Raw genomic sequence first — 20,215 nt, 5'->3', positions numbered from 1 at the left:
CTCTGCAGGGCTCCAACACACACTCGCTGCTATTCCAACCCTTCACATATTTTCACATAAACTTCCCTCCTGGCATTAAACTTTGCCAGGTAATGTGCTCAGCTTACCACCCCAAACTGATGTTCCTCCCTCAGCTCACCTCTCTCCCTGCATGACCGGTGAGCAGAATAGCTGTGCTCCTCCTCTGGGTTCTCTCATCATATGGCACTGAAGATAGAGGAGGGGGGATTCTGGCAATGCCTGAATGGTCAGTCCACCCCTGGTGTGCGGCGCTTACTATTGCAAGCTGTGTCGGCGGCTGCTGGTGTATCACCTGCCACACAGCTCACATACTTCAAAGTCTTGCAGGACTAATGGGAATGCTAATGGGAACTGAGTTGCTGTTGTGGAAAAAGTACAGGAACTCCGTTCCCATGCGTTCCCGCAGGACTTGAGCCCTGCTCCCTTCCCTTTATTGACTTATAGTATAGAATAATGCAATGTTTATTTGGACTCAATTCTACTCCAGCCACTTTCTGATAAAATTCCAATATCTTATTCCAGTCCAGAATACTCTCACCTTTCAGCATCTATACCATATATGATCTAAAGTCCCCCTTTCTACCTTACATCTCCAACATTTCTCCGTATTCCCTTTATTTATTGTATTCATTACTACTGGACTCCTATACCATCTTAATGCAATCTTATAGTTTCTTTCTTGATATTTAGTTGCTGTTGATAATTTATGTATTATCCCCCCAAAAAATTCCCATTCTTCCTCTGTTAATGAGTTTCCTATTTCTTCCTCCCATTTTTTTTATTCCTGTTAGTTCCTTAATATTTCCAAAGGGAAGTAATGGATCATAAATCTTAGATAATTTTTTAACCGGTTTATATTTCCCCATAACCATTCGCTCAAATTTAGTAACTTGTCTATTTATTAAAATTTCAATTGGTTCAATAAATGTCCTTAAGTGATGGTATTGTAGCCATTTATTTTTATATTCCGGTCCCCAATCTTGAAATGTTGGCATTTTTCCATCCACTAAGATCTGTACCGCCCTTTCATTCTCCAATATATTCCATTTTAAATATTTTGTAGCTTTTAATGCTGGCGTAAATTCTGGATTGGAGAATAATGGGGTCGTAGGTCCAACCATAGTGGACAGATTTCCTTTTTTCAATATGGCATCCCCATGGCCTTTACAAAAATCAGTAATTCTTTTTCTTTTGGTCTTAAATGGGGTTTTATCCATGGTAAAAATTTTAGTTGTGTCCCTACAATATCTTCCTCAAGATTAACCCATTGTTTATTATACGCATTATGGTGCCAATATATTATTATGATCAATGATGCTGCTTGCAAATATTTAGAAAAGTCAGGTAATGCTAATCCTCCATTTTTTTGATCTAATTAATATTTCTCTTCTTATTCTGGGGGTTTTATGGGACCAGATAAAGTTTCCCACTGCTTTTCTCAGATCCCTCATAAGTTTTTTTGATGGTATTATAGGTATCGTTTGAAAGATATATAACAATAATGGCAATATCTCCATCTTCACTATATTTATTTTTCCTATCCATGAATAGGTTATTTTATCATATTCTTGCAATAGTTTATTTATTTTTTGGACTGTCGCATTATAATTCAATTCTTTTCTTTTTCAATTCAAATTTTTCTGGATATATATTCCCAGGTATTTAATCACATCCTGCTTCCATTTAAACGGAAAGTCTTTTTGTAAAAGTATCTGTATTTTTTCTTCTAATGTAATATTCATCAACTCAGATTTATCATAATTTACTTTAAAGTTGCTTAATTCCCCAAATCGATTAAATTCTTTTATTAAGTTTGGAATTGTTATTATAGGGTTAGTTATATACAATAGTAAGTCATCTGCATAAACAGCTGTTTTATATTCTTTACCTTTAACCTTTTATGTCCTTATTTTCTCTTATAGCTTTAATAAGATGTTCCATTACTATTATATATAACAATGGGGATAAGGGACATTCCTGTCGAGTTCATTTTGAAAATTTTATGTACTCTGATAGTATTCAATTTATTCTTACTTTAGCTCTTGAATTCAAAATAATGCATTTGGGTGGCAAAAATATGAATGCAATCTATACACTGGGAGGGGGGGGGGGGGGAGAACCTCTGGGGGCATCTAGGATGGAAAAGGACCTGGGGGTCCTAGTAAATGATAGGCTCAGCAATGGCATGCAATGCTAAGCTGCTGCTAACAAAGCAAACAGAATATTGGCATGCATTAAAAAGGGGATCAACTCCAGAGAGAAAATTATAATTCTTCCGCTCTACAAGACTCTGGTCCAGCCGCACCTAGAGTATGCGGTCCAGTTCTGGGCACCAGTCCTCAGGAAGGATGTACTGGAAATGGAGCGAGTAAAAAGAAGGGCGACAAAGCTAATAAAGGGTCTGGAGGATATAAGTTATGAAGAAAGGTTGCGAGCACTGAACTTATTCTCTCTGGAGAATAGACGCTTGAGAGGTGATATGATTTCAATTTATAAATACCGTACTGGTGGCCCCACACTAGGGATAAAACTTTTTTGCAGAAGGGAGTTTAATAAGACACATGGCCACTCATTAAAATTAGAAGAAAAGATGTTTAACCTTAACGTAGAGGGTTCTTTACTGTAAGAGCGGCAAAGATGTGGAATTCCCTTCCACAGGCGGTGGTCTCTGGAGGGGGCATTGATAGTTAAAAAAAACGAATAGATAAGCACCTGAACAGCACAACATACAGGGATATACAATGTAATACTGACATATAATCACACACATAGATTGGACTTGATGGTCTTTTTTCAACTCCACCTGCTATGTAACTATGTAACTATGAGTGCGTCAACATTGTTCACATGCACAATGTGTCTATAAACACACTTAGGACTATTCAATTATTTGGGAACATTTAGATGTTACTTTTTATTATATATATATATTTTTTGAGTTATCTTAGTTTTTGTTGTTTTTTTGGTTTGGTTTTTACCTATTTAAAAAAAAAAATCACAAATTGAGTATAAGCGCTGTGCGCACACATAGTAAACCTTGGGATCTATGTCGTGACTGGTCTGGCATGCTCCCCAGCTGCTTCCCACCTTGATCTTTATTCCATCTTTTTGGGGGGATCATCCGCCTCAACCCTGGGTGAAACAGCTCATCCCAGGCCACCGCCCAATTACATCACAGAAGCTGGGTATAGCCTGCAAGCTTTATGTGTAAGAAATTTAGAATTAGTCTGTCGTTTGACACTTTTCCTCTCTAGAGGGCATTATATATTAACGGGTATTTATCTGACTTTTCAGCAATTACCGTGCATTTTACTCTTGACGATTGGCTATAACGCCATGAAACGCGTCAAGAATTTAAATACGAGTACCGAGACATGCTCGCCCAAAGATGCATTTTTAATATTGGTGCCTACTATTTGTATATGTAATATGTGAATTTAATTTATATGCTCTGTATTTTATATGAATTATCTTTATTCATTCTGTATTGATTACATAATTTATGTCCATCGATTACCTGTATTGTGTTATATTATATATTTTCTAAGTAATATTTTTTGAATATGATTGATATTGATACATGAATTTATTACAATCATGGATTACCCTATGGGATTAAGATGCTAAACCAATACAGACAGATGTAATATTCTATGCAGTAGTATACACATTTACATGCCTCATTTAAATTCCCATTTTCTTTCTTTCCTTTTTTATGCAATAATATACATTGCATAGGAAAAGTTGAATTATTACCTTCTTGACATCTTGGATTAGCTGCAGAAGGGTGTCTTTACTTGTGTATTGAGCCTATGAAACAGCAAAAAAGAATACTTAATTGTTGGTCTTCCTGTAAAATCATGTGAAACCTAACCCATAACAACTTCATAAAAACAAAGTTCTTTAGCATGAAATATACATTTTGCATTAATAATTATGTTACCAAAAAGAATGTGTGCTGTAAACTGACTCCAGCATCTTTTCTGTTTTCTCTTGCTGGAGGCCGCCATTTTGCTGAAGCCCAGAGCATTTTGCTGAACCACAGTAAATCTTTAGGCTGTCAGCAGATTGACCTCTACAAATTTGGCACAGTGCCTAAAATAGAGAACAGCTGAGCATGTGCAGTACAGGGTGAGACAAAGGTTTGGATTTACTAAAACTGCAGCGTGCAAAATCTGATGCAGCAACAAGCTGAAGTTAGAAGCTGACTGGTTGCCATTCACAGCTGCAGAAGATTCTGAGTGCTCCAGTTTTAGTAAATAAACCCCAGTGTATTACTTGATTTTAACCCCCCTAGTGGTAATCCCGAGTCTGGCTCGGGTTGAGATTTTAATAACAGGAGCGGTAACCCCGAGCCAGACTCGGGATCGCATCGCTGGATGCAGGGGAGGACACGGTGAGAGTTACTTACCTTGTCCCCTGGATCCAGCGATGTCCTCCGCGCTGTGTGATCGAGCTGTCCTCCGCTCGATTCAAAGTGCCGAATGCCGCCGAGCTCCGTTCCCTGCGACGTTACGACACACGGGAGCGGAGAACGGCGACAAATTCAAAATAGTAAAAACACACAAAACACACACAGCACTGTAATCTTACAGATTACAGTACTGTATTAAAAAATTACAGTGGTCTGTGCAGTGCCCTGCATGCACTTTTATATTATAAATACTGTTTTTTCTGGCTGAAATTTGGAGATTGTCCATAGCAACCAAAAAGTGTCCCTTTTTCAGTGTTTTAGGATTTGATTGCATTATTGAATAATTTTTATTATTCTTTATTATATTATAAACTTTATCATACCCGGGATGTCTGCTAGACTCTGGTTTGAACAGATTTAAGAGAGTTATTCCTAAGAATTACAGGACTACAAAATAAAACGCCAAATTTCCATGCAAAATAATTGTACCGCTTTCAGCACCTAAATCCAGACTGAATCATACCGCCAGGGAGGTTAAACAGTATAGGCACTTATTTTTAAACCCCTTTCACACTTAGCTGTGGCCATGTCAGTGCTAAAGCACTGTTCGTTTTAGCAGTACTTAAATAGCGCTTTTCAGCCACTAGCAGGGAGCTTTTAACCCCCACTAGCGGCCAAAGAAAGGGTTAAAAGTGCCCATGTCGCTTCTGGACCGCTTTTCAGGCACTTTGGAAGCTGGGCAGGATATTTTTTGGAGCACTGTATACAGCACTCCCAAACCGCCCCAAAGATGCTGATTGCAGGACTTTTCATAATGTCCCACAAGCGCACCGTCTCAGTGTGTAAAGTCGCACTGAAATGAATAAGGGGCGTTTTTCAGGCTGTATTAGGAGGCTATTTCTAGAGCTAAAATGCCTGAAAACCGCCTCAATGGGAAAGGGGTCTAAATGTTTTACATAACCTGCAAAAGGGGCCAGCCTGAATTGATCTCGAGAGAGAGAGAAAGGAAGAAAGAGAGAGAAAAAGAAGAGAGAGAAAGCCATTTAAGGACCGCCCACCGCATATACTGTATACTGCGGCAGGGTGGCTCTATTGCACGAAAACAACATACCTGTACGTTGTTTCAAGCAACAGATAGTGTGGACGCACACGCCCGCTGCAGGGAGGAGGAGGCAGTGCGTGTGTCATGCCGTTGTTTTCTATTGCACGAAAACAACATACCTGTATGTTGTTTCATGCAACAGATAGTGTGGACGCACACGCCCGCTGCAGGGAGAAGGAGGGGATGCGTGTGTCCTGCCGACCCAATGTCCGCCGGCCACCCGCGATTGCTTCACAGAGAGGCAGAACAGAGATTACCTATGTAAACAGGGCAGATCCCCATTCTGACAGGGGAGAACATGGAGATCATCTGTTCCTAGTAATCAGGGACAGCGATCTCTGTGTTGTTGCTGTCAATACTTTCCCTACACAGTAGGAAAGCACAAACTGGCAACACATTTAACCCTGTGATCGCCCCCGATGTTACCCCCTTCCCTGCCAGTGTCATTTATACAGTGATCAGTGCGTTTTTTTTAACACTGATTACTGTATTGGTGTCACTGGTCCCCAAAATGTGTCACTTAGGGTCAGATTTGTTGCAGTCCCGCTAAAAATCGTTGATACCCGCCATTACCAGTAAAAACAATAAAAAAAAGAGTCCATAAATCTATCCTGTAATTTGTGCAAACCAATCAATATACACTGATTGGGATTTTTTTACCAAAAATATGCAGCAGAATACATATTGGCCTAAATTGATGAAGGAATTTTTTTTTTTTTTTCTTTTTCTTTTTTTTTTGGATATGTATTCTAGCAGAAAGTAAAAAATATAGTTTTTTTCACAATTGTCTGTCTTTTTTTGTTTATAGCGCAAAAAAAAAAAAAAAGCGCAGATGTGATCAAATGCCACCAAAAGAAAGTTCTATTTGTGAGAAAAAAAGGACATACATTTTATTTGGGTACAGCGTCACACGACCGCGCAATTGTTAGTTATAGTAACGCACTGCCGTATTGCAAAAAATGGCCTGGTCATTAAGGGGTAAATCCTTCTGGGGCTGAAGTGGGTACAGACTAGGTCCTCCCGACGGACTTTCTGCGGAGTTCCGACTGACTTTCCGAATGGACGGATTTGGCCACACACAAACGGACTAAGTCCGTTCATAAGTCCATTAGTTTTGAACGTGATGACGTAAACGGGACTAAGCAAGGAAGTTCAATCGCCAGTAGCCAATAGCTGCCCTTGCATTGTATTTGGTCAGTCGGACCAGCACACAGACAAACAGTTTTCCTGATTTTAGTCCGTCGGATAGATTTGAAAGGTTCTATTTCTAGGTCCGTCGGCTTTTTCTTTTCCGAAAAACAATTGGATTAGCCCACACACGATCGGATTGTCCGAGACGGACTAATCCCTTCGGACCTAGTCTGCGGGAAAGTTTGGTTGTGTGTATGCGGCATTACAGGAAGTGAAGGAGAGAGTGGCCACACACATGCTTTGCAGGCCAGGAGGTGCTGAAGGCTGATTTTGTGCTGTATCCACCCCTCCATCCAGGCTGAAAAGGGACAATACAATATAGGCAAATGTTACTGCACTGCGTAGCTCACTGTTTGTTATATTACTGTCAGTCCTGTCTGGGAATCAGAGATACTGTATCCATTAGAGGCTTCTCTGATTCACTGAAACTTTCTATTTTGCATACTGCAATATACTTGGGCTATTTCATAACATTTTGAGATGGGAATGAGGGACACCTACTAGCAAATGTATGTAGGCATAGGATACGCCCCCTGTCACGCCCCCTTAAAGGAGAATTAACTAAAAAAAAGATTAGTTATATCCACAAGGTCTTTTTTTAATCTTTTTTTATATTTAAATATAAAACAGCATTTTAGCTTGCACATGATTGGATGATAAAATCAGCAGAACTTCCCCTCATTTCAGATCTTCCCCTCACATCTACAATGACTGCACTTCCAAATGCACTTTCAATTGCACTTGTAGTGCAAAGTGGATTTGCCTCCCATTATAATAATTCATATCATTGTTTATCTTGTATAAAACAATGAACTTGTGCCGTTAAGCAGTACTGTATTAGGCCCGGTTCACACTGATGCGACAATCGATGCGACTTTGGAGCACTTGTCGCATCAGAAGTTGGCCCCCATTCAGTGCAATTGAACCGTTCTAATCAGTGCAACTTGAGTCGCTCTGACTTAGAAAAAGGTTCCTACACTGCTTTTGGTCTGACTTACATTGACATCTGTTAACCTCACTGGCGGTATGATTAGTTCTGATTTTAGGTGCTGAAAGCGGTACAATTATTTTGCATGGAAATTTGGTGTTTTATATTGTAGGCCTGCAATTCTTAGGAATAACTCTCTTAAATCTGTTCAAACCAGAGTCTAGCAGACATCCCGGGTATGATAAAATGTATAAGATAATAAATAATGATAATAAATAATAATAAAAATGATTCAATAATGTAATCAAATCCAAAAACACTGAAATGTTTTCATTTGCAGAATTGTCGCTGTCATTAGATCTAGTGTTTGATGACGAATTTCGCCACATATCGCTATCGCTCAGTTCTGCAAGTGATTATAATTTATTATCGCTGTTTTCTAGTTAGTCTAAAATCACTTTTGACATAAAGGGACAGTTTTTGGTTGCTATGGACAATCTCCAAATTCCAGGCAGAAAAAACTGTATTTATAATATAAAAGTGCATGCAGGGCACTGGACAGACCACTAGGGACAAAGGGGGTGTGTAATTTTTTTATACAGTACTGTAATCTGTAAGATTACAGTACTATGTGCGTTTTGTGTGTTTTGACTTTTTTGAATTTGGCGCAGATCTCCGCTCCCGTGCACTGTGACGTCGCAGGGAACGGAGCTCGGCGGCACTCTGGCACTGTGTGAATCGAGCGGAGGACAGCTCGCTCACACAGCGTGGAGGACATCGCTGGATTCAGGGGACAAGGTAAGTAAGTCTCCCTGTATCCAGTGATGCGATCCCGAGTCTGGCTCGGGGGTTACCGCTTATGGTACTGAAATCCCAGCCCGAGCCAGACTTGGGATCACCGCCAGGGAGGTTAAAGAAGTCGTATGCAAGTCGCGGTGAAATCTTGCTGGGGTCCGACTTCAAAGTTGTTCTTATGCCGTGTACACACGACCGGAATTTTCGACGGACCAGGTCTGACGGTCTTCCCGACGGACTTTCGGGGGAGTTCCGACAGACTTGGGCACACACAATCAAACCAAAGTCTGACGGATTCAAACGTGATGACGTACGACCAGACTAGAATAAGGAAGTTCATAGCCAGTAGCCAATAGCTGCCCTAGCGTCGGTTTTTGTCCGTCGGACTAGCATATAAACGGATTTCTCGATAGGAACTGGATCCGGTGGAAAAATTTGAAACATGTTCTATTTCTAAAGTTCGTCAGATTTTTGGACAGCAAAGGTCCGATGGAGCCCACAGATGATCGAATTGTCCGACAGATTTGTTCTGTCGGACCTTTGCTGACGAAAAGTCCGGTCGTGTGTACGCACATGTTTTTAGAGGGATGAACTTGGTTTTACATAGGACTGATAAGAATAGATTATGGAAAGATAAGGGTAACAGCATAGAGAACACTTACTGCATTGTACAATTCCTCCAGCCTGGGTATTGTCAGAAATCTGTGCATACTGATTCCTTTCTCTATGAGAAGTTTGACAAATGCAACCCTGTTCATAACAAGCGCATCCAACATGATCTGTTCCAAGGGTTTTGTCTATGAAAAAAAAAAAAATTATATATATGGATTTGCTTTCTGTTGCCCCAAGATCTTGTAAATAGGATTGGCTTAATATAATATGAAATAAGCGATAAATGTTCACATACCAACCACTGCTGTTCTTGTACAAAAATACATTTTTTGGCAATATCTACTCTGTCCCAAGCCAAAGCTAGAACAAGCCGATCGTAAGGAGACATATTTTTGCCTAAAAGAAATAAAACAGAAATATATATATAAGGGGGTATATGATCGCCAAGAGGTCCATATAGTGAACTTGGGGTGAGTTAGTCACTTTTAGGTCATTACAGAGGACAAGGGGGCATTCTTTACATCTGGAGGAAAAGAGATCTGACCTCCACACATAGAAATCCTTATTTACAGTAAGGCCGCGTACACACGGGCGGACTGTTCGCCCAACCTTGTCCGCTGAACAGTGTTTGGGCGGACAGTCCGCTCGTGTGTGGGCTTTCAGCGGACAGTTTCAGCGGACAGTTGGACGGACAAAGTCTTTCGGAAATTCCGAAAAACTGTCCGCTGAAACTGTGTTTGAGCGAACAGTCCGCCCGTGTGTGGGCCTGTCCGCTGTACTTTCGAAAAGAGCGGACTGTTCCCGCTCGGAAAGTCCGCCCATTTCGAGCGCGTGTACAGGTAGGCGGGGCCCGCGAAGGAGACGTCGCGGGCTCCGCCGCCTGGAATGGGCTTAAAGGGGAACCCCAACGCCGAAAAAAATCGGCGTGGGGGTTCCCCCAAAGTCCACACCAGACCCTTGTCCGAGCACGCTACCCGGCCGGCCAGGAAAGGGGGGCGAGCGAGCGCGCCCCCCCTCCTGAGCCGTACCAGGCCGCGTGCCCTCAACATGGGGGGGTGCCTTGGGGAAGGGGGGGCCGCGCGGCCCCCCCACCCCAAAGCACCTTGTCCCCATGTTGATGAGGACAAGGGCCTCTTCCCGACAACCCTGGCCGTTGGTTGTCGGGGTCTGCGGGCGGGGGGCTTATCGGAATCCGGGAGCCCCCTTTAAGAAGGGGGCCCCCGGATACCGGCCCCCCACCCTATGTGAATGAGTATGGGGTACAATGTACCCCTACCCATTCACCTGTGAAATAAAGTACAAAAAAAAACACAACACAGGGGAAAAAATATTTTATTGCACAGCTCCGGGGGTCTTCCGTCTTCGGGGGTCTTCTCGCCGGACTCCTCCGCTATGTGTGTGTAGCTCTTTTACTAGCGGAGGAGTCCGGCTTTCTTCCTCCCCGCCGCCGGCCTCTTCTCCCGACTTCGGGGGTCTTGTCCCCCTCTTCGGTTCTTCTGCCGGGCCACCGCGCCTTCTTGTAGCTCTTTTACAGGCGGTGGCCCGGTCTTCTGTCGCCGCTGCCTTCCGTTCTTCTGTCGCCGCCTTCGGTTCTTCTGCCGGGCCACCGCGCCTTCTTGTAGCTCTTTTACAGGCGGTGGCCCGGTCTTCTGTCGCCGCTGTCGCTGTCGCCGCCTTCCGTTCTTGTTCTTCTTCTTGTTCTTCTTCTTCTTCTCCAGGAGATGTTGACACGTCGCTCCCTCCGGCCGGAATGCCAGGGACACGCTCCGCTGCCACTTATATAGTGACAATGGGGCGGTGTCACATGGTATATGTCACATGGGTTGGTCACATGGTGACCCCGCCCCCTTACGATGTCATAGTCCCCATGTGACATCAACCCATGTGACCAACCCATGTGACATATACCATGTGACCCCGCCCCATTGTCACTATATAAGTGACCGCACAGCGCGGCTCTGGCATTCCGGCCGGAGGGAGCGACGTGTCAACATCGCCTGGAGAAGAAGAAGAAGAACAAGAAGAAGAACAAGAACGGAAGGCGGCGACAGCGACAGCGGCGACAGAAGACCGGGCCACCGCCTGTAAAAGAGCTACAAGAAGGCGCGGTGGCCCGGCAGAAGAACCGAAGGCGGCGACAGAAGAACGGAAGGCAGCGGCGACAGAAGACCGGGCCACCGCCTGTAAAAGAGCTACAAGAAGGCGCGGTGGCCCGGCAGAAGAACCGAAGAGGGGGACAAGACCCCCGAAGTCGGGAGAAGAGGCCGGCGGCGGGGAGGAAGAAAGCCGGACTCCTCCGCTAGTAAAAGAGCTACACACACATAGCGGAGGAGTCCGGCGAGAAGACCCCCGAAGACGGAAGACCCCCGGAGCTGTGCAATAAAATATTTTTTCCCCTGTGTTGTGTTTTTTTTTGTACTTTATTTCACAGGTGAATGGGTAGGGGTACATTGTACCCCATACTCATTCACATAGGGTGGGGGGCCGGTATCCGGGGGCCCCCTTCTTAAAGGGGGCTCCCGGATTCCGATAAACCCCCCGCCCGCAGACCCCGACAACCAACGGCCAGGGTTGTCGGGAAGAGGCCCTTGTCCTCATCAACATGGGGACAAGGTGCTTTGGGGTGGGGGGGCCGCGCGGCCCCCCCTTCCCCAAGGCACCCCCCCATGTTGAGGGCACGCGGCCTGATACGGCTCAGGAGGGGGGGCGCGCTCGCTCGCCCCCCTTTCCTGGCCGGCCGGGTAGCGTGCTCGGACAAGGGTCTGGTGTGGACTTTGGGGGAACCCCCACGCCGATTTTTTTCGGCGTTGGGGTTCCCCTTTAAGCCCATTCCAGGCGGCGGAGCCCGCGACGTCTCCCTCGCGGGCCCCGCCTACCTGTACACGCGCTCGAAATGGGCGGATTTGCCTCCGCCTTACGTGGGCGAGTCCGTTCATTTCAAAAGTTGAGCGGACTGTTTGGCAAACAGTTCGTTGAACACAGTCCGCTCGTGTGTGGGCAAGTCCGCTCATGCAAATTTTGAGCGGACTGTTTGCCGAAACTGTTTGACGAACAAGGTTGGGCAAACAGTCCGCGCGTGTGTACGCGGCCTAAGAGCTGTGAAATGGTGGAACAGACTCCATCAAGAACCAGTTCTGGTCAGCTCAGGCAATCGTTTAAATACACAAAATATAACCGAACACTAATATTTAGAGGTAATAACACCAGGGATAATTGCTCCAGGGAATATCTGATTGTCTGCTGAGGGATCCGACTGTCATGGCATTGGCCATGTGACTTGCCACAGCCAAGAGCCACTAACCTGGAAAAAGTATGCAGCTATGGGGCTGTAGGTACAGAAGTGACTAGGCGCCCTCACATACCAGGAAGTGCATGTTTAATTTAGAAGGCAATCCAGACAAAAGGTGCATTTTTTTAGGGTACTGCTTAGGCACATTTAACATTTCTAAATGTTCCCTTTAACATAACACACATAGGCATGCGCTACCTATTGCATTAGGGTGTGCACCTCAAACCAAAGCTTCTGTGTATGTGTGTGTGTGTGTGTGTATATATATATATACAGTGCCTTACGAAAGTATTCGGCCCCCTTGAACTTTTCAACCTTTTGCCACATTTCAGACTTCAAACATAAAGATATAAAATTAAAATTTTTTGTGAAGAATCACCAACAAGTGGGACACAATTGTGAAGTGGAACGAAATCTATTGGATAATTTAAACTTATTTAGCAAATAAAAAACTGAAAAGTGGTGCGTGCAAAATTATTCGGCCCCTTTACTTTCAGTGCAGCAAACTCACTCCAGAAGTTCAGCGAGGATCTCTGAATGATCCAATGATGTCCTAACTAACTGATGGTGATAAATAGAATCCACCTGTGTGTAATCAAGTCTCTGTATAAATGCACCTGCTCTGTGATAGTCTCAGGGTTCTGTTGAAAGCGCAGAGAGCATCATGAAGACCAAGGAACACACCAGGCAGGTCCGTAATACTGTTGTGGAGATGTTTAAAGCCGGATTTGGATACAAAAAGATTTCCGAAGCTTTAAACATCCCAAGGAGCACTGTGCAAGCGATCATTTTGAAATGGAAGGAGTATCAGACCACTGCAAATCTACCAAGACCTGGCCGTCCCTCTAAACTTTCAGCTCAGACAAGGAGAAAACTGATCAGAGATGCAGCCAAGAGGCCCATGATCACTCTGGATGAACTGCAGAGAACTACAGCTGAGGTGGGAGAGTCTGTCCATAGGACAACAATCAGTCGTACACTGCACAAATCTGGCCTTTAGACCCCTTTCACACCAGGGCGTTTTGCAGGCGCTATAGAGTTAGAAATAGCGCCTGCAAAACGCCCTAAAGAAGCTGCACCATTGTGTGTAGTGTGAAAGCCCCGAGGGCTTTCACACTACAGCGGTGCGCTGGCAGGACGTCAGAAAAAAGTCCTGCCAGCAGCTTCTTTGGAGCGGTGAAGGAGCGGTGTGTTTACCGCTCCTCCACCGCTGCTGCCCATTGAAATCAATGGGGCAGCGCTGTAATGCCGCCGGCAACACGCCGCTATTGCGGCGTATTGCCGGCGGTTTTAACCCTTTCGCGGCCGCTAGCGGGGGGTAAAAGTGCCCCGCTAGCGGCCGAAATGCGCCGCAAATCCGGCGGTAAAACGCCGCTAAAAATAGCGGCGTTTTACCGCCGACGCAAGGTGCGGTGTGGTGTGAAAGGGGTCTTATGGAAGAGTGGCAAGAAGAAAGCCATTTCTCAAAGATATCCATAAAAAGTCTTGTCTAAAGTTTGCCACAAGCCACCTGGGAGACACACCAAACATGTGGAAGAAGGTGCTCTGGTCAGATGAAACCAAAATCGAACTTTTTGCCCACAATGCAAAACGATACGTTTGGCATAAAAGCAACACAGCTCATCACCCTCAACACACCATCCCCACTGTCAAACATGGTGGTGGCAGCATCATGGTTTGGGCCTGCTTTTCTTCAGCAAGGACAGGGAAGATTGTTAAAATTGGGGGGAAGATGGATGCAGCCAAATACAGGACCATTCTGGATGAAAACCTGTTGGAGTGTGCAAAAGACCTGAAACTGGGATGGAGATTTATCTTCCAACAAGACAATGATCCCAAACATACAGCAAAATCTACAAAGGAATGGTTCACAAATAAACGTATCCAGGTGTTAGAATGGCCAAGTCAAAGTCCAGACCTGAATCCAATCGAGAATCTGTGGAAAGAGCTGAAAACTGCTGTTCACAAACGCTCTCCATCCAACCTCACTGAGCTCGAGCTGTTTTGCAAGGAAGAATGGGCAAGAATTTCAGTCTATCGATGTGCAAAACTGATAGAGACATACCCCAAGCGACTTGCAGCTGTAATCGCAGCAAAAGGTGGCTCTACAAAGTATTAACGCAAGGGGGCCAAATAATTTTGCACGCCCCACTTTTCATTTTTTTATTAGTTAAAAAGGTTTCATAAATCCAATAGATTTAGTTCCACTTCACAATTGTGTCCCACTTGTTGGTGATTCTTCACAAAAAATACAATTTTTATATCTTTATGTTTGAAGCCTGAAATGTGGCAAAAGGTTGAAAGTTCAAGGGGGCCAAATACTTTCGCAAGGCACTGTATAAACACACTTTTTTGCTGACAAGCCAGGGTTCATATCGATTTGAATTATTGCCTTTTATTTGGTCCCTGTGCTTGCCCTGCTCAGTGCCCTTTCTCACTGTTCACCTCGATCTTACAGCCACCCGCCTGCTGCTATTCAGGCTCTGCTGTTCTTCCAAGGGAAAGAAAGGCTGGAGGGAAGGCGGAGGGCAGGTAGAGTGCAGATGTACATCACTCCGCCGGCACCTGCGGGACCTGCAGCTGGAACTATTGAAGCCGGATAAGAAAATGCCGCTGGATTACTCCGCGGCTGTGGTCCCTAGTCCCTGCTCAATCACCTCCCACTCGCAGCACAGCTGTTTTTCCTGGCCCGGACCCAACCCCAGTGGTGACCGTGAGTTACACATGTTACAGCAGTCATTACTAGCACTGGCAGTAAAAGCACAGACAGAGCACATGGATGATTAGGGTGTGCCTGGGCACACCCAGCACACCCTGTGCATACACCTATGCTAGCACATCTTTAATTTTTAGCTCAGTCCCACTTGAACTGACTGTATACTTTTGGTCAGTGGTTCAGTATGTGCTGAAGTAAGAGGATCAGAGCAATAGTCAGACAAAAGAGCGATTTCTAAAGATCAGCATTAGAAGTCTCTATATAATATTAGTTCCACCTTGCCATCAGAAGAAGGCAGATCACCATGCAACCAAAAATGAACATATACTGACTTTTTAACAGAGATGTTAGGATTGCAACATCGATGTCCTGTTGTTCTTCGGGTCCAGCATGGTATAGAGTTATCTGGAAAGCAAAAGGAATCATCAGAAAATGCTTTTAGACATGGCTAAACAATAACCTCTGCCTGTCAACTGATTTATGTCCTGTATGCAAAGACGGTGATTAACAAATAACATGCCCCTCATTAAAGGAGAAGTCCAGCCTGAGCTCCTATGGATCACAGGAGTGCAATTCGTTTGGCATTCCTGTGACCCGTTTTCAGCAGAGAGTGGCCTGACGTCCGCTCTCCATTGATGTCACAGAAATCAGTCCTCGCACCACGTCATACCTACGATGGGAGTCTGGATCCACCAGCTGCCTGACCTGACACCCAGCTCAGCCTCTCAGCGGCATGCCTGATATGTCCCACTCCATCCCTCCACAGCTCAGTGCTCCAATGACCGAGGAGGAGCAGAGTGGAGAGCTGCTGACTGAAATGCAGCAGCTCTCCGCTCAGGGAGCTATGAGAACCGAGCCATCAGCGATGTTCGATCATGTTCGGGCATTCTTCCCACAGATAACCAATGTAAGAGGCATTCTTCCCACTGACCACCAATGTAAGAGGCGTTCTTCCCACTGACCACCAATGTAAGAGGCATTCTTCCCACAGACCACCAATGTAAGAGGCATTCTTCCCACAGACCACCAATGTAAGAGGCACTCTTCTCACTGACCAGTAGTGTAAAGAGCTTTTTTACTTCAGACCCCAGTGCACGTCTTCCACAGACCATCATTGTACGAGGGTCTTGTACTCACTGACTACCAGTGTAAAGGAGTCCTTCACTCACTGACCACCAATGCAAGGAGACACTTCTCCACTTACCATTGATGTAGGTGGCATATTTGTTAAATAGGCAATACATGTCATATTCCTTATTTTTGATTTATTCTTCCAGATACAACTTAATGATTTTGCTTATGTATAATAATAGAATAATAATAATTATTTAATAATTATTGGTAGGGTTCCCCCAAGGCTCAGTTCACACTGTAATCGCACTGTGTGTTCCTGTTCTCCATTTCAGGGACAAATTAGGGAGGAATCTTTGCCTGAATTCGGCCCTGTAACGGAGCCAAAGACGCACAGCATTTCTGTGCAGTGCGCTCCACATCCGCCCCGGAGATATGTGAACCGGCTCCATAGAGAGCCAGTCACATTCTCTTGCTATGCAAATTGAATGCGAGGAATCCCGCATCCAATTTGCATACAGTATCTCACAAAAGTGAGTACACTCCTCACATTTTTGTAAATATTTTATTATATCTTTTCATGTGACAACACTGAAGAAATTATACTTTGCTACAATGTAAAGTAGTGAGTGTACAGCTTGTATAACAGAGTAAATTTGCTGTCCCCTCAAAAGAATTCAACACACGGCCATTAATGTCTTAATTAATTAATGTGGCAACAAAACTGAGCACGCCCCTAAGTGAAAATTTCCAAATTGGGCCCAATTAGCCCTTTTCCCTCCCCAGTGTCACGTGACTAGTTAGTATTACAAGGTCTCAGCTGTGAATGGGGAGCAGGTGTGTTAAATTAGGTGTTATCGCTCTCACTGTCTCATACTAGTCACTGGAAGTTCAACATGGCACCTTGTTCCAAAAAACTCTCTGAGGATCTGAAAAAAAAAGAACTGTTGCTCTACATAAAGATGGCCTAGGCTATAAGAAGATTGCCAAGACCTGAAAACTGTTCTGCAGCACAGTGGCCATGACCATACAGCGGTTTAACAGGACAGGCTCCACTCAGAACAGGCCTCTCCATGGTCGACCAAAGAATTGAGTGCACCTCCGCAGCGTCATATCCAGGTTGTCTTTGGGAATCAGATGTATGAGTGCTGCTAGCATTGCTGCAGAGGTTGAAGGGGTGGAGGGTCAGCCTGTCAGTGCCCAGACCATACGCTGCTCACTGCATCAAATTGGTCTGTATGGCTGTCATTCCAGAAGGAAACCTCTTCTAAAGATGATGCTCAAAAAAGCCCACAAACAGTTTGGTAAAGACAAGCAGACTAAGGACATGGATTACTGGAACCATGTCCTGTGGTCTGTTCAGACCAAAATAAACTTATTCGGTTCAGGTGGTCTCAAGCCTGTGTGGCGACAACCAGGTGAGGCGTACAAAGACAAGTGTGTCTTACCTTCTGTCAAGCATGTTGGTGGAAGTGTCATGGTCTGGGGCTGCATGAGTGCTGCCAACACTGAGGAGCTACAGTTCATTGAGGGAACCATAAATGCCAACATGTACTGTGACATACTGAAGCAGAGCATGATCCCCTCCGTTCGGAGACTGGGCCCGCAGGGCAGTATTCCAAAATGATAACAACCCCAAACAAACCTCCGAGATGACCACTGCCTTGCTAAAGAAGCTGAGGGTAAAGGCGATGGACTGGCCAACCATGTCTTCAGACCTAAACCCTATTGAGCATTTGTGGGGCATCCTCAAACGGAAGGGGTAGGAGTGCAAGGTCTCTAACATCCACCAGCTCTGTGAAGTCATCATGGAGGAGTGGAAGAGTGGCAACCTGTGAAGCTCTGGTGAACTCCATGCCCAAGAGGGTTAAGGCAGTGCTGTAAAATAATGGTGGCCACACAAAATATTGACATTTTCAATTAGGGTTGTACTCATTTTTGTTGCCAGCGGTTCAGTCATTAATGACTGTGTGTTGAATTATTTTGAGGGGACAGCAAATGTACACTGTTATACAAGCTGTACACTCACTAATTTAAATTGTAGCAAAGTGTCATTTTCTTCATTGCTGTCGCATGAAAAGATATAATAAAATATTTACAAAAATGTGAGGGGTGTACTAACTTTTGTGAGATACTGTAGGGATGAACCCAGCCCTAAACCTGTAAGGTATGTCAAGGGTTCCTATATTATAAAGAGTTGGAGAACTGCCGCCTTATATAGTTAGAGGACCTGAAGGAAAACAGGTTATGACTACCAGGTCTGTATCCTGACTGATGCCATGCTCAAATTTCCCATCAATCAAATAAATGGAGACAACAAAAAAAGGTTCCAGATTCAGGGGTCTTTTATATGGAGATACTTTAGCCTCAATATTGCTGTTTTGGAATTAATGCAAACTTGGGAAGGAGCAGAATGCTATTGCCTCCTTTGCCTTTAATAACGCCTATTGTGAGACCAACCCAGAGACCTCAATTAGAGATGGCCTTCCGGTTTGCCCAGTGGCCGGTTTGCAGCGATTCGCCAAACCGGCGGACTTCTGCCACTGTCCGCACGGCTTTTACATTGTGAAGAACTTTGACCCATGATGACACATCCATCAGGGGGTACAGGACAGCCAATTGAGACATTTCAGCACATGGACAATTGGAAATACCCCCTACCTTATAAATAGACCTGATCTGGCGGCCATTTTACATTCTGTCTTTTATCAGTGTAGGGACAGGACGCTGTGTGGAGCAGGGACAGTCAGTTTAATTACTAGCTATTACTATTAGGTCCACAAAGGTCATTTTAAGGACTGGTATAGGTGTACAGTATATAGTGTTGTAATACACTTAGAATATACTTTCTTTCAAGTATATTATGGTGCACTGCTGACCGCTGTGCTGCTGAGTGCTTGCTGACCGATTCTGCAGCTGTCTTTTATCAGTGTAGGGAGGGACAGTTTGGTGGAGCAGGGACAGTCTGCAAATCACTAGCTACCAGGTCCACAAAGGTCCTTTTAAGGACTGGTATAGGTGTACAGTATATAGGGTTGTACATGTATAATATACTTTCTTTCAAATATAGAAAGCATATTATACTTGACTGCTGAGCTGAGTGCTGACCGATTCTGCAGCTGTCTTTTATCAGTGTAGGGACTGAGGGACAGTTTGGTGTTTGTAGCAGGAACAGTCTGCAAATCACTAGCTACTAGGTCCACAAAGGTCCTTTTATAGGTGCACATTATATAGGGTTGTACACATATAATATACTTTCTTTCAAATATAGAAAGCATATTATAGTGCACTGCATGCATTGCTGCTGACCGATTCTGCAGCTGTCGTTTCCCAGTGAAGGGAGGGACAGTTGACAGCTGGTGTCAGTGCTCTCTTACACGGTGCTGGTGTCAGTGCTCTCTATGTCGGTGCTGGTATCAGTGCTCTCTATCTCGGTGCTGGTGTGGTCTCAGTGCTCTCTATCATGGTGCTGGTGTGGTGTCAGTGCTCTCTATCCCGCTGCTAGTGCCAGTGCTCTCTCTCTATCTCGGTGCTGGTGTCAGTGCTCTCTCTCTATCTCTGTGCTGGTGTGGTGCCAGTGCTCTCGATCTCGGTGCTGGTGTGGTCTCAGTGCTTTCTATCACGGTGCTGGTATCAGTGCTCTCTATCACAGTGCTGGTGTCAGTGCTCTCTATCATGGTGCTGGTGTCAGTGCTCTCTATCACGGTGCTGGTGTCAGTGCTCTCTATCACGGTGCTGGTGTCAGTGCTCTCTATCACGGTGCTGGTGTCAGTGCTCTCTATCACGGTGCTGGTGTGGTGTCAGTGCTCTCTCTCTATCTCGGTGCTGGTGTCAGTGCTCTCTCTCTATCTTGGTGCTGGTGTCAGTGCTCTCTATCTCGGTGCTGGTGTGGTCTCGGTGCTCTCTATCACGGTGCTGGTGTGGTGTCAGTGCTCTCTATCTCGGTGCTGGTGTCAGTGCTGGTGTCAGTGCTCTCTATCACGGTGCTGGTGTGGTGTCAGTGCTCTCTATCTCAGTGCTGGTGTGGTGTCAGTGCTCTCTATCTCGGTGCTGGTGTTGTGTCAGTGCTCTCTATC

At 44.9% G+C, this 20,215-nt stretch overlaps 1 protein-coding gene across 1 annotated transcript in view; it reads right to left on the bottom strand.

Moving 5' to 3' along the window:
* Positions 1–20,215, bottom strand: part of LOC143963324 (transient receptor potential cation channel subfamily M member 7-like) — a 189,973-nt gene that overhangs the window by 116,728 nt on the left and 53,030 nt on the right. Inside the window, exons 10-13 of the mRNA XM_077472928.1 lie at positions 15,401–15,473; positions 9,359–9,459; positions 9,114–9,248; positions 3,778–3,831 (exon numbers count right to left, since the gene is read on the bottom strand). Of these exons, the coding sequence (XP_077329054.1) occupies positions 3,778–3,831; positions 9,114–9,248; positions 9,359–9,459; positions 15,401–15,473 (363 nt within the window). The remainder of the gene's footprint in view (positions 1–3,777; positions 3,832–9,113; positions 9,249–9,358; positions 9,460–15,400; positions 15,474–20,215) is intronic.

The sequence above is a fragment of the Lithobates pipiens genome, unplaced genomic scaffold (assembly GCF_037356315.1).
Source record: "Lithobates pipiens isolate NorthernLeopardFrog02 unplaced genomic scaffold, aLitPip1_a1.2 Scaffold_8, whole genome shotgun sequence".
Classification (NCBI taxonomy): Eukaryota; Metazoa; Chordata; class Amphibia; order Anura; family Ranidae; genus Lithobates; species Lithobates pipiens.
This window is presented reverse-complemented; position numbering and strand designations above follow the sequence as displayed.